General features: G+C 39.6%; 1 protein-coding gene across 1 annotated transcript in view; it reads left to right on the forward strand.

The window, feature by feature from the left end:
• The first annotated feature begins 14177 nt into the window (after positions 1 to 14177).
• The window catches only part of NAALAD2 (N-acetylated alpha-linked acidic dipeptidase 2), a 78474-nt gene continuing 77735 nt past the window's right edge, over positions 14178 to 14916 (forward strand). The window contains exon 1 of the mRNA XM_028093230.2: positions 14178 to 14322. Within this exon, the coding sequence (XP_027949031.1) occupies positions 14241 to 14322 (82 nt within the window). The 5' untranslated portion in view covers positions 14178 to 14240. The remainder of the gene's footprint in view (positions 14323 to 14916) is intronic.

The raw sequence follows: 14916 nt of genomic DNA on the forward strand, positions 1-14916 counted from the left end.
GGGCAGGGTATTCTTGGTTGAAGGATTTTTTTTTCTTTTGGCACATTGACTATATCATGCTACTCTCTTCTGACCTGCCAAGTTTCTGCTGAAAAATCAGCTGATGGCTTTATGTGGTTTTCCTTGTACATAACGGTTTCCTTTTCTTTTGCTGTTTTTAGGATTTTCTCTTTATTTTTAATTTTTCCATTTTATTCTAAATTTTTAAAAATATTTATTAGAAAGAGAGAGGGAGGATGAGTGGGGGGAGGAACACAGGGAGAGGGAGAAGCAGACTCCCCACTGAGCAGGGAGCCCAATGGGGGGGCTCAATCCCAGGACCTGAATATCATGGCCTGAGGCAAAGGTAGAGGCTTAACCCACTAAGCCACCCAGGTGCCCCAATTTTTCCACTTTAATTATTATGCTTCTTGGTGTGGTGCTTCTTTGGTTCATCTTACTTAGGGACTTCTCTGCTTCCTGGACTTGGTGAATGTCTGTTTCCTTCCTGAGATTAGGGGAGTTTTCAGATATTCTTTCTTATTTCTGACAATATTTTTTTAGTTGAAATATTATGTTCACATTTTAATGTAAATACTTATATATTTAAGATTAATTACCCACTTTGTATATACATATTTTGAAATTTATTATTGAAGCTTAGTTGGCATACAATGTTATATTAGTTTCAGGTGTGCAACATAGTGGTTTGACAATTTTATACATTACTCATTGCTCATCATGGTAAGTGTCGTCACCATCTGTTACCATATGACATTATAATATTAACTGTATTCCTTATGCTGTACTTTTCATCCCTGTGACTTATCTTCTAACTGGAAGTTTGTACCTCTTAATCTCCTTTACCTATTTCACCTATTCCCCCAACCACTTCCCTTCCAACAACCACCAGTTTGTTCTCTGTGCTTATGAGTCTATTTGGGTTTTTTTGTCTTGTTTATTGTTCTTGTTTTATTTTATTTTTTTAGATTTCACATATAAATGAAATCATATGGTATTTGTTTTTCTGACTTATTTCACTTAGCATATTGCCTACTAAGTACATTCATGTTGTCATGAATGACAAGATCTCATTCATTTTTATGGCTGAGTAATATTTCAGCCACATATATACCACATCTTCTTTATCCACTCATCTATCAGTGGACACGTGTGCTGCCTCCATATCTTGGCTCTTGTAAATAATGCTACAATAAACATAGAGATGCATATATTTTGGACGAATATCCAGTAGTGGAATTACTAGATTGCATGGTATTTTTATTTTTAACTTTTTGAGGAAACTCCATACTCTTTTCCATAGTAGTTGCACCAATTTACATTCCCACCCACCAGTGCATGAGGGTTCCCTTTACTCCACATCCTCACTAATACTTGTTATTTGTTGTCTTTTTGATATTAGCCATTCAGACAAGTGTGAGGTGATATCTCATTGTGGTTTTGATTTCATTTCCCTGAGGATGAGTGATGTAAAGTCTCTTTTCATGTGTCTGCTGGCCATTTGTATATCATCTTTGGAAAAATGTCTATTCAGGTACTCTGCCCTTCTTTTTTAGGTGGGGGAGGGGCAGAGGGAGAGGAAAAGAGAATTTTATGCTCCATGAGGAGCCCAACAAGGGTTCAGTTTCATGACCCTGAGATCATGACCTGAGCCAAAATCAAGAGTTGGATGCTTAACCAACTGAGCCACCCAGGCTCTCCTGCCCATTTTTTAAGCAATTTTTTTTTTTTTTTTATGATGAGTTGTATCAGTTCTTTACATATTTTGGATATTAACCCCTTGTTGAATATATCATTTGTGAATACCTTCTCCCATTCAGTAGGTTCCCTTTTTGTTTTGTTGATGGTTTCCTTTGCTGTACAAATACTTTTTATTTTGATGTAGTCCCAATAGTTTATTTTTGCTTTTGTTTCCCTTTCCTAAGGAGACATATCCAGAAAACTGTTATAGGGTGATATCCGAGGGATTACTGTCTGCATTTCATTTTAGGAGTTTTATGGCTTTAGGTCTCACTTCTCCATGAAGTGGAAAGCTGTCTGATTTTAGGGAGGGGTATCATCAAGTGAAAAGAGGTGTCAGGTAAGATGGAGTAGAGAAAGGGTTAGAAGGGAGATCAAAAATCTAGAGAGGGGCGCCTGGGTGGCTCAGTTGGTTAAGCGACTGCCTTCGGCTCAGGTCATGATCCTGGAGTCCCGGGATCAGGTCCCGCATCGGGCTCCCTGCTTGGCGAGGAGCCCGCTTCTCCCTCTGACCCTCTCCCCTCTCATGTACTCTCTCTCTCATTCTCGCTCTCTCAAATAAATAAATCTTTAAAAAAAATCTAGAGAGATTTATTCATAATTTAATGATACTGAAAGTACATGAGGATAGAGGCTATAAATGAGACTGGATGATAAGAGTGCTGCAAGAAAAAGCATGAGGAGTCCCCCAATTTTAGCATTATTAGGTAAAAGCTGTAATGGAAAACAAGCTGAAAGCACATGTTAATGATAAGGGATGGGAAATGCTGAGCAGGAAATTTTGCTTTAAAGGCCAAATAATATACTTACCATGGCCAAGCTTCTGTCTGGAATGTTATCATCATGGTTACACACATCCTGTGTTGATGGCAGGGTCTGGGTGGGGACCCTGTCTCTGTTTTACACTTTCACTTGGTGGGCCTTTTCTAATGTCTACGTATACTGTTGAGTAGAGTAATTATGACATCAGAAGAAAATCATCCAATCATGGTTTTCTGCTTTTCTTCTAAAATTTCTTCCCACTTTTATTAGTCTTTTACCCTTTTCTCACTATCTATACTTCTTCTAACTTCTTACTTGCCTTACAGGTTATAGCATACAGTATAATATACTAACATTCTGATACTTAATATCTTATTTTAAGTTTGAAACTGATTTTTGACAGTTTTTGCACCCAGAATTTTAAAAATGCTCAACTGGGATATATCTCTTGTCATGAATCACAGCCATCATGATATCAACTGTTCACTTTTTTTGAAAATGAACCTTGTTATCTGGATAACTAGATCATCCTGTCACCTTGTGACATCATTAATGGCATAATGTCCATATCTGTACAGTGAATATCCAGGTGATCCCTCTCATGTGAAAGACAAGGCAACATCTTCAGACAAAACATGAAATGTGTGGCACAGCTAAACGCTGTTCCTTTATTAAATCTTAATCATTGGTATGTACACATACATTGGTACGTATGGTGGTATATATACCACCTTATTAGTACATATCACACTTTATTTTCAAATCCTACTGTGACCCATTTGATGGGATTTGAACTTTGAAGTTATAAGATTGGTTCTTTTAGGACGTGAGAATAGGGAGGGGAGAAAAGATTATATAAGAGCAATTTAACCTACTAATGAGTTTGTATCTGTATTAACAAAAAGCCAAAGACTTGGTGAACCAGCTAACCAGACATTTTTTACAATGGATTGGCAAGATAAAGATTGCAGATGCCACCTATTGAGGCAGCGACGACCTTCAGAGTTAAGGTAATACTGCTTTTTCTTAGAAATCTTCACATTTAATTACATATTCAATATTTGCCTTTTCCTTATATCATAGGCTTTCTAAAGGCAAGGATCATATCCTTGGGATTTTTTACAATATCTGGGATGCTAGGGCAACCCTCTTGGGTCCCCTCCCTCCTCAGGAACTTTTGTACTGTCACTTTGCTATCACTCAATAAACTGTCTTTGCTGCCAAAAACAAAGGCTTGGCATGCTATAACCTTTCAGTAGATATTGGTTGAATAAATAATTTTAATTTGGAGAGATTAATCAAGTTGGGAAATTGTGCTGATTAATATGCTGATGTCTTCTAGTAGTCAAACTTCAGTTACTTAAAAATTGAGATAGGAATATAAAAACAAATTTCTCAAATAAGTCCTTTTTTTAAGTCCTTTTTTTTTTTTTTTTTGGTGGGCTCCATGCTTGGAGCCCAACAGAGGGCTTGAACTCACAACCCTGAGATTAAAACCTGAGCTGAGATCAAGAGTCGGACACTTAACCAACTAAGCCATTCAGGCACCCCTCAAATAAATCATTTTAATCATTAGTTCCTACCTTCTCTAGAGATGAGAGAGATGTAGTCAATAGCCAGTGGTCCCATGGGTGGCAGATAGAAAAAGCCAAGCGTCTAGAGATAAATGATATAATAGGTCCTCAAAAGGTATATGTGTAGCATGTTTTTGTGTACTCATACAAAGAATGTTTGATATTGTTTGTGACCTAGAGAAGACACTTGTCACCCTGTTAAAGTAAAAACTGGATATTTATTAAAATTCCAATATTTTTTTAATAAAAACAATTATGGATGCTCTAGGAAAAATGTTTCTTAAACCGGAGGAGTATAATTACTTGATTGGCTATTGCTTCTATTTGAATAACTTCATTCTATATACGCAGCTGCTGTGGTGGGGGGACTTGTTTTGTTATGAAAATAATATCTTTTTGAAGGTGTTCATCTCTAAAATAGAAAATGCTGGAGTCATCAGTTAAGGTATGGTAAAGGATTGCAAAAGCTGGGCTCTTTCAAGTTAGGGCTTTTTAGCAATATAGAAGTATTTTTAAAATATTTATTGTTGAAGAATAATTGACATACAGTGTTATATTAGTTACAGGTAAGCAATATATTTATCCAGTGATTCTCTACATTACTCAGTGTTCACTACAGGAAGTGCAGTCACCATCGGCTACCATACAGTGTTATTACAATGTTGATCATATTCCCTATGCTGCACTTCTCATCTCTCTGACTTATTTTATAGCTGGAAATTTGTACCTCTTAATCTCCTTCACCTATTTTGCCCATGTACCTACCCACCTCTTCTCTGGCAACCATCAGTTTGTTCTCTGTATTTAAGAATCTGTTTGTTTTGTTTTTTAGGTTTCACATGTAAGTGAAATCATATGGTATTTGTCTTTCTTTGACTTATTTCACTTAGCATGATACCCTCTAGATACATCCATGTCATCACAAATGACAAATTATTTCTATGGCCAAGTAATATTTCATGGTGTATATATACCACATTTTTATCCATTCATCTATGGATGAACACTTGGGTTGCTTATATATCTTGGCTATTGTAAATAATGCTACAATAAACATAGCAGTGCATGTATCTTTTCAAATTAGTGTTTGAGTTTTCTTTGGGCAAATACCCAGCAGTGAAATTACTGGATCATATGGTATTTCTATTTTTAATTTTTTGGGAAACCCCCATACTGTTTTCCATACTGGCTGCACCAATTTACATTTCCACCAACAGAGCACAAGGGTTCCCCTTTCTCCACATCCTCGCCAACATTTGTATTTTTTGTTTTTTATTTAGCCATGCTGACAAATGTACATCATTACAGTTTTGATCTGCATTTCCCTGATGATAAGTGATGTTGAGCATCTTTTCATGTGCCTGTTGGCCATCTGTATGTTGTCGTTGGAAAAATGTCTATTCAGGTCCTCTGCCCATTTAAAAAAAATGAGATTATTTGTGGGTTTTTGGCATTGAATTACATATATTTTGAGATCAATTAGTTGACTAAAGATAATTTAGTTCAAAGTTAACTCTCAGGGATTCTACAGAAGTTCCAAGGGAAAAATCTATAAGATATATCATATTTTTCAGCAATTACAGTTCACTAAAAATGAACTTATAGACTCCTCTGGCAACTTGTTAGGACCAAAGAGAGGTGCCTTAACTAAGATCATCAAGGCCTCAGACAATGCAATAAAGATTGGGAGCATAACCATAGATGTACTATCCCCTTCATAATTTACTTACTAGGCATGTTTTTTCTGGGTGCAAAACTGCTTTTGGTTGGATACAAGGAATTCAGTCATGAATTGCTAAAGATATTCTTTAGGATGAAATAGATGGATGCAGGAGTCCTATTAACAAAGACCACCATTTTGCAAATCTTCTAAACACTTTTTTTTTTAAAGATTTTATTTTATTTATTTTAGAGAGAGCTTGCCCATGCACAAACAGGGAAGGGGCAGAGGGAGAGGGAGAGAATCTCAAGCAGAATCTACACTGAGTGTGGAGCCTGGTGTGGGGCTTGATCTCACAGCCCTGAGATTGTGACCTGAGCCAAAATCAAGAGTAAGATGCTTAACCAACTGAGCCACCCAGGCGCCCCCCTTTCTAAACACTTTTAAAAAGAAATGCTCTATAACTGATAAGAAGGGGAGGACAGGGAGGATGATGTTTATTGAGAACCTACTGTCCATTATGGTGCTAGACACCTAAAGTGGTTAATCTTATTAATTTAAACCTACAATAATTTAGTCAGGGCATGGAAAAACTCCAGTACAGAAGAAACTGAGAATTACAGAAATTTGGAGTGTTGTTCAGGTAGTGATTGGCAAAACAACTCAATCCCATCAATTTTTGTTGTTGATGTATGGTTAGGGAACTAATGCGTTCTGGTGGAGCAGCCAGGATCAGAAATGCTTCCCAAGTGGGACCAGTTAGGACTTAGGACAGAATTTGGCAACAGGGAATTTGTCAACAGGGAAGAAAAAGCAGTACCTAAATGCACCTTGCTGCTGAAATTCAGCAATTACTGGAATGGGGGTGGCAAAGAGACAAATAGTGTGAAAATTAATAAAGGGAAATCTCCCTAAAATGGAGTGGGGAGGACAGCAGGGGGAGCTCTCCTACCGTACCACTCATCACCCATTGCTGACCTTAACAGGAATAGATGTACCTTCCTAGTTCTACTGCTTTACTGTCCCAGTAGGAATGAGAAAGCTCATAACCCGCCCCAACAGCCCAGCCAATGAGACACTGTCACAGTCAGCCAATGAAAAGCCGCTATACTTCAAACTCCCAGTTTACTCCAACAGACTTTTTGTTTGTAACAACAATTCCTCTCCCTCCCCCTTTGCCCGCCCCCATGAAAGAACATTCTTCTCCTTTGTTCTCTGGTAGCTTGCATGTCCTGAGTTGGAATTCTTTGTAACTCCCAAATCAACCCATTTTTGCTAGTGAAATAACCGACAGCTTAATTTTTAAGGTTAACATTACTTGGTGGGCAGATATGGGATCCGGAGAAGATCCCCCAGTAACTCCAAGGCTGGTGAGCAAACAGGTTCCAGACCCCAAAGAGCCAATTGAGCTCACTGCTTTCTTGCCGACCCTGGAGTTTGAGGGTAAGTTTGCTCCTGCATTGGATCTCTGCTCTCTCGTGTTTATGTCGATCTCTACAGGCTTTATTGGGAATCTATTTTAAGGCCTTGCCCTTTCTGAGAGTACTTGTTCAGCTTTTGGTCTGACTCTTTGGAACGAGACTATGCCTTTTGGAACTGTGCTGGCTTTGGGTGAGACTCCTTTTTGGAACCAGGATGTTCCTATTGAAACTGTGTTTTTCAGGAGTTTTTTCTTTTTGCTCTAGAGAATACTTCCAAAAAAATGGGATCTTAAGTCATCAAAATGCTTTGAGGGGGTCCTTCCTTCTGGCACCCCCACTGGTTTTATGTTTAAAAACAGAAGTCCCTTCTCATGTGCATTTCTAATTAAAGGGGACAACTTAATCACAAGTTATTTAGAACATTAATGGTCTTTATGGGGAACTTTTGATTTCCTCAGAAAGCCCCAGCTAAAAAACAAAACAAAACAAAAAACTGAATGGGATGCCTCTTTAATTGGTACCTTGAGGCTTCTAAGTGTTTTTAGGATTCTAAGTTTGCTTCTTTGTGAAATACTATTTCTAAATTAACTGAGGCAAACTATTAGGAATCAAAATGGCTTCTGAGGACTTCCCCACCCCCACCCCCCCACCCCCCGCATTTTGCCTCCAGACACGTAGCCTCCACCCTGTGCACAGGCCCTTCCTCCAGTGCTATTTTCCTCTGATCCTTTGTGCTGGCCTTTCCTCCTGTATATGCTTCCTCCCGATTCTAATCCTTTTGTTGAACTTCATTTTTCCTCTGAATCTCTTCCCAGAACTTGCTCTCCTGAATGTATTAAAATCTACCTTATAAAGTTAAGTCTTCTGAGGATTTAAATAAACCTCAGATGTCTTAGGTTCCCTGCACTAGGCTGAATTTTGAGCCGGTTTCCTTAAGTGACCGAGGACCCCTTTAGGTTTGCTGAAGAATTTAGCATAGTTATTCAAATGTACAGCCTGGCTTCTAGGATATTTATCTGTCCACATGCTTGTTGGTGAGGGCCAGGTCAAATACTGGATAAAATTAGCTCAACAGAAACATCCTGAAAAGGATTTGGAGAAATAAACCTTAACTTTTGGCAAAATGCTTGAACACTCACTGGAAATGTCCACCAAGCAATTAGAGTAGCTTTTCCTAAGCCTGTTATTTGGAACAGAATTCATGTTTGTACACAAAAGCCTGGTGAAACTGTATCTATTACAGTCAAGTGCAAATTGTCTTTAAAGGAAATTCTGGTGTTTGTTTAGATGTTGAATCCACCTGGGTGGTATTTAATTCTGTTTATTAATGGACTGAAATAGCCTCTTTCTCTTTTAGTTAAAAGGACCATGACAGAATGGGAAACTATGTCCACTCCAGGTTTAGTCTATTTGGAAAACTAGCTTGCTCATATCCCAGATAAGTCACCTACAAGAAAGATGGCCACAATTTCTCAATTTTCAGTTCTGGAAAACGAAGGCTCCTCTACAGAACCAAGAAACCTAGTTTCTGCCATTATTGCAATGGGCCAGGACATTGGAAAATGAAGTTCTGGAAAATGTTCTGGAAAATGAAGGCTCCTCTACAGAACCAAAAATCCAATTTCTGCCATTATTGCAAAGAGCCAGGACATTGGAAAAAATAATTGTTACAAACTTAAGCATTCCAGGTGCCATCAGCCCCCTAACCAGCCTTTCCAATACCTTCCTAATTCCCATTAATGGTGCTTGGAGGAACCACAGGGGCTCTTCCCAGTCCTCCCTCTTAATCTGCTTGGAGAAACCACTCTCCAGATTGGGGATGAATCTCTCTATTTGTCCTTACTGACCCTGGGGCAACATTCTCTGTGCTAACCCCACTGCTCTAAAGGAGCTCCTGTCTCAGAGTACTAAAACAGTTCAAATAGTGAGGGTCTTTAATAAACCTCAACAGGTTTCTATCTGTCTGTCTCTCTTTTATAGGCCCTTTGTGAGATACACATTCTTCTGCTTAGTTCCTCCACCCATATTCATTTTTTGGGCCAAGATTTCTTAGAAAATATTCATACTGGAATTTTCCTCCCAAAAGGAGGAAATAATTCTGGAATTTGATAGTAGTAACCTAAATAGTCAACCAGGAAAATTAAATAACTCTTTGATAGCTCTTATTTGCTCTTGTTTCTGATATCACTGTAGCTGAGTCTGGAGACAGTAATCATTTGTTCTTATTGCATCAGCTACCATCCTCTTTATGGGTAAACTCTTCAAATTATATTGCAGAATCCACAGTGCATTTCCCAGCAAGATTCAAATCCATCAGAACTTCTCCTCAGAATTAATAAAGCTTTACTAATCAAATTTAATTAATAAATTAACCTATATATAAAGAAGCCCTCTAAGGCATCAGTCTCATAATATGAGATTGCAAGCCTCAGGGCCTCATTATCGCCTGCACTAGTCCCTATAATACCCCTATTTTACTTGTGAGAAAACCCAATGGCAGAGGATGGGAGTTTGTCCAGGACCTCTGAACAATAAATAACATTTTTATACCTTGGCACTCTGTTATTCCTAACCCCATACCCTACTGACACCCAATCCTACTGAAAGCAAATTTTTCACTCTAATTGCAGTACAATTTTTTAGTATTCCTGTTAATAAGGATAGCCAATATCTTTTTGCTTTTACTTGGGAAGAGTGGAAATGCACCTGGACAATAATCAGTAATGCCCCAGGGTTACACCCAGTTTTTTCCTTTCACAAAACTCAAAAACTATTTGGGTGATAGAAAGTTTTCTGCAGGCTCTATTTGTTATAATACATAGATGATTTGCTTTTCTGCTCCCCTTCTCAAACCTCTTCACAGGAAGACTGCATCCACCTGTTAAAACTTCTGGCCTTAAAGGGACAGAAAGACTCCAAAGAAAAAATGCAGTTTGCTCAAACTCAGGTTTGATACTTAAGAGTATCTGATCTCAGAACAAGAGCTACATTTTGATTCAGGTAGGCTTTATGGCATCCTGAACTTCCCAAAACCTAAAACTAAGTGCCATTTATGAAGTTTTCTTGGACTGGCTGTCTACTGTTGAAATTGAATTTGAAACTTCTCTCTTAAGGCTCAACTTCCATATGTTTTATTTAAAAATGACCCTATTTGGAAAGATCATGATGACATAGATTTGGGGACCTTAAAGAAAAACCTAATAAAACTCTTTGTCCTGAGACATCCTAATTATCAACTTCCCCTTTTCCTCATTGTATGTGAGGGGGAAGGGAATGCCCTTGGGGTACTCACCTAAAAATAGGGGAACATCATCAACCAATAATAGGGCATTATAACCAACAATTGGACCATTTAGCATGGGGATAACCCCGTTTCCTTAGAGTCATTCTTGCCACTGCCCTTTTGGTCGAAGCCACTCTGGAGAAATAATCACAGGTTCCTCTTTAACCATCCCGTGTCCCATGTAGCAGAAGCCCCCCCCCCCGCCTCCCAATTTTCATTACACTTAAGTCAGTTGTCTTGCCTCCTAGGACATCATCCTGCTAACTGCTCCTCATATAACTCTTCTTGCTATAGTAACCTTAGCTCTGCTATTATCCTCTCCTTCATGGATGAAATCCCTCATGACTGCTTAATGCTGACAGATAACTTTTGACTCCCTTTGACAATTTGTAGGAAACTCCTCTAACCAATGCAGGTTTTTCATGGTTTAATAATGGCTCATATTTAAAGGATGAAAATGGTAAATATTGTGTTGGGTATGCTATTACAACTCCTTTGGAAGTCATTGAGTCCATACCTTTACCTGTGGCTATTTTGGCCTAGCAGGTTTAGTTATATGCCGTACTTGGCTTGTACCTTAGTCAGATGTACAAACATTTACATCAATAGTCAGTTTGCCTTTGGAGTAGCTCATGACTTTAGAAGTGTTACAGAAACAATGAAATTTCTTTACCTACAATGGGAATAAAATAAAAAATGGCTCCAATGTCCCAAATTTATTAGATGCCATACTTTTTGCAGGCAGGCCTGGCTATTACTAAGCTTCCTGGGCCTTCCAGACTCAACTTCTAGAGTCCAAAGGAAACCACCTCACTGAGATTTCCAACAAAATGCTGTTCTCAAGGAAACCAAGACCCAAACCTGTCATGGCTGAAAGGGATGTTCTTTCAAATGATGAACTGGAAAAAATGACAAGAGTTATCCAATAATTGTTTACTATTTTACCATAATTAAACCATTGACCTATGACAAAATAATAGTCTTTGGGAATGTAGGTGGGGAAATATAAAGGCTGCAAAAAGTGCCTACCTTTCTTGTCCCACCCGTCCAAAGTATCCAAAAAGCCTGTTCACACAAATGGACTTCATACAACTACCCTGTCTCATGGAAATAAGTATGTTTCAATTAATTTGGTCTGTTTTCTCACTGTACCAAAGCTTTTTCCTTGTAGACGGACCAATGCCTATTCTGTGGCTTAAATTCTGCTAGAAAAGATTATCCCTGGGGTGCCTGGGTGGCTTAGTCAGTTAAGCTCTGCCTTTGGCTCAGGTCATGATCCCAGGGTCCTGGGATCAAGCCCCATGTTGCTCTCCCTGCTTAGAGGGGAGCCAGATTCTCCCTCTCCCCCCTGCCCCTCCCCTGCTTGTGCTCTCTCTGTCTCTCTCAAATAAATAAATAAAATCTTAAAAAAAAATAAAAACAGAAAAGGTTATCCCTCCCTGGGGAACCCCTCTTGAACTTCATAGTGCTTGGGGAACTCATTTTACCAGGCAGGTGTTTCAACAAGTCTGTGCTGTTTGGCCAGTTTTACAACTTTCATTGTGCATACCATCTTCAATCCTCAGGGATAGTTAGTTGCACTAACAGCACTGACGAAATTTGTACAGACCCTCCAAATACCTTGGCTGAAAGCATTGCTGTTGGTCTTCTAAATTTTAGATCCACTCTCTTTGGGATTTCTAGACTCTCATCCTTTGAGATGGTCACAGGATGTCCTAAGCGCTTGGCCCCTGCCTTCTCTGACTCGGAGTTGATAGAAGGGGATCTACTTTAACATCGTAAAGGCCTAGATGCTTCTACTGAAAATAACCGTGCTTTGGTAGAGTAATCTTTCACCATGTACTCAAGTACATGGGAGACAGACTTCAAGTACTCTGCAACCTGGAGATTTCATCTATTGGAATAGACCCTTCCAGAGAGACTCAACCTCACTGGAAAGGCCCTTAGGAACTGCTAACCAACCCTTGGGCCACCAACCTCAAGGAATAGATTCTTGGGTTCACGTGACACATTAAAGAAAGCTGCAAACCCTGACTGGGTCTGCACACCAGCTGGTGACCTGAAAGTGAAGATTTCCTGGAATTGAAGCAGTTGACATCTAATGAGACCACTTTCTCAAGATGTCTGGACCAGGACTGTATCCCTTTTTCTCACTGTTCACTGCTGCTTTCTCTTTTATGGAAAGAAAATGCTCTGTATTTCCCAAACTCTTGCAAAAGGGGGAAACGTCCTCTTTTGACTATGGCCTTTTGGAAACAACTTTCGCATGATCCTGTGAGATTTCTCTGAAGGGTGAGAAGGTCAGAATTCATAGAAGTCTTTCATCTGAACTACGACCTGACTCCTGAGTCTTACCTAAATTCATGGTTTCTGAATTTACAACTTTACATTGATATTATTGATAACACATCTGCTTCCAAGCCGTTCTTTTGAGATAATACCATTTTAAAACATCTTTGAAGTGTTGCTGTTTGGCAACAAGTTCATCAGCTACTGCTTCGTGTTTATAACTGTACTGTATCTTCCCAAATGTACTCTGCTAATTCTTTCCATGTGATCTTGCTCATCTTTTATGGTTGCTTAAAGGGGAGACTTCCAGGAAACATACATGACTGAAGGCTTGTTTTCATAAGTAGAACCTTTCTCCCCTAAGTTGGAATAAGTGCCGATAAACATGTGAATTGGCTACTTTCTGACCTAGGGTCCCAGATGACCTCTATTCTACAACAATTTGAAATTGTCATGCTTTGTATAATTATTTCAGGTGTTGTATTTTGTTCCGTGTCAAACTTTTGTGAAAACAATGTACTCAGAAAGGTGATGCTGGTGATTCTCTCTTCAAACCTCTCTCCAAACCTTCCCTGTTACTGTAATGTGGCCTTAAGTGGAACATGGGACATGACAACTAGGAAAGGTCCTTCCTGGACAAAAGGGACAAAACCACAAAGTATGGAAAACCTGACTCTTGATCAGTGATGATTTTGAGGAAATGTCTTGATCAAAGGGAGGAAATGTAAATATTAATAAAGGTAAACTTAACTAAAATGGAGTGGGGAAGCTGGAAGAAGGAAGTTCTCTCATCCTACCACTCACCACCAATTGCAGATGCCAACAGGAAGAGATATACTTTGCAAGTAGGTACCGTCTTACTCCCCAGCAGGAGGAAGAAAGGTTTTCTCCTCCACCAGCAACAGCTCAGTCAAAGAGAGACTGTCATAACTCAGCTAAGGAAAGGCCACTATACTTTAAACTCCTAGTTTACTCCAATGGACTTTATATTTACAACAGCCCTATCAAATACCCCCAGCTTTCAGCTATAAAGGACCAACCCTCTCCTTTGTTCTCATCCTTGCCTGTGGTTCTGCTGTAGCGTGCATGTTTGGAATTGTAATTTTCTGCTATTCTTGATCCATTTTGTTGGTAAAACAACATAGTTTTATTTTTAAGGTTAACATTTGAGTTCTTTTAGAAACCATTAGGGACATTTTTCCTTAGCCACCCCCTCCCCATTCCCCACAGCAGCCTGTCCTGGTTACTGCAGAATCAACATTATAGGAGTTGCCTGCCAATAGGAAGTCTCGGTCTCCTCCCCTTGCCGGACTTCCTTTTCCCCCTTAAGGCCCCCTCAGAACCGGAGGGGGCGGGAGTTGTTTGCTGTGGGAGGGCGGGGGTGGCAGCCCGGCTTTGCAGGAAGCCTGCGGGTGGGCCAGCGCTCACCGCCTCCCCTGCCGCGCTCTCTGTTGGTCTGCAGGCTAGAGGCTGGCTCTTTCCGGAGCCCAAAGCTTTGTCCCCAGGGAGCCATGGCGAAGTCCAGGGGCCGTCTCTACTTTTGGATGTACTTGGCTGCCGCGCTGGCATCTTTCCTGGCAGGATTTATGGTGGGTAAGTATGAACCCCTTCTCCCCAGTGCAGGGCTGGTGCTTCTCCCTGCCAGGCTGGGGAGGAATGAAAGAAAGCAAGCCTGGAGGCTGTGTGGCTCCCTGAGCTCCCTGCATGTGGCCAATTCCGTGAATTTCAGCCCAACTGGAAACGGAATGGAATGTCTTTTGACCTTCTTAATGAAGTGTGACTGAAATTCAGATTTATTAAAGTTCAACGAGCTCAGGATACTTGTCAAGAGCTGTTAGGTCAGAGCTGTCATTCTCCACAGGCATGAAAAAGGTTGTTTCATTTGTCAAAACTAACAACTAATATGGAAAGCACTGCAAAAACTGCCTTTCCTTCATCTTTACTAAATAAATATTTGTGGGATGTTTCTTGTGTGTCAGGCGCTGTGCTACGAACTAGATCACCCCAAGGAGAACAAGAAAGATAGAGGCCCATGCTTGATGCGTAACATGTAGGAAAATGAAAAGAATATCTCATAAAACTAGTTTTAACCAACTCAGAATTACACTGCATAGCAGAATTTTAAGGACTTCTGCATTTAATATGAACATTTTTGTAAAGCTCACTTTGAGCTATTTCTGAAGTAAG

Source organism: Eumetopias jubatus, unplaced genomic scaffold (assembly GCF_037043125.1).
Source record: "Eumetopias jubatus isolate StellerSeaLion01/CBP00866 unplaced genomic scaffold, mEumJub1_p1.0 scaffold_13, whole genome shotgun sequence".
Lineage (NCBI taxonomy): Eukaryota > Metazoa > Chordata > Mammalia > Carnivora > Otariidae > Eumetopias > Eumetopias jubatus.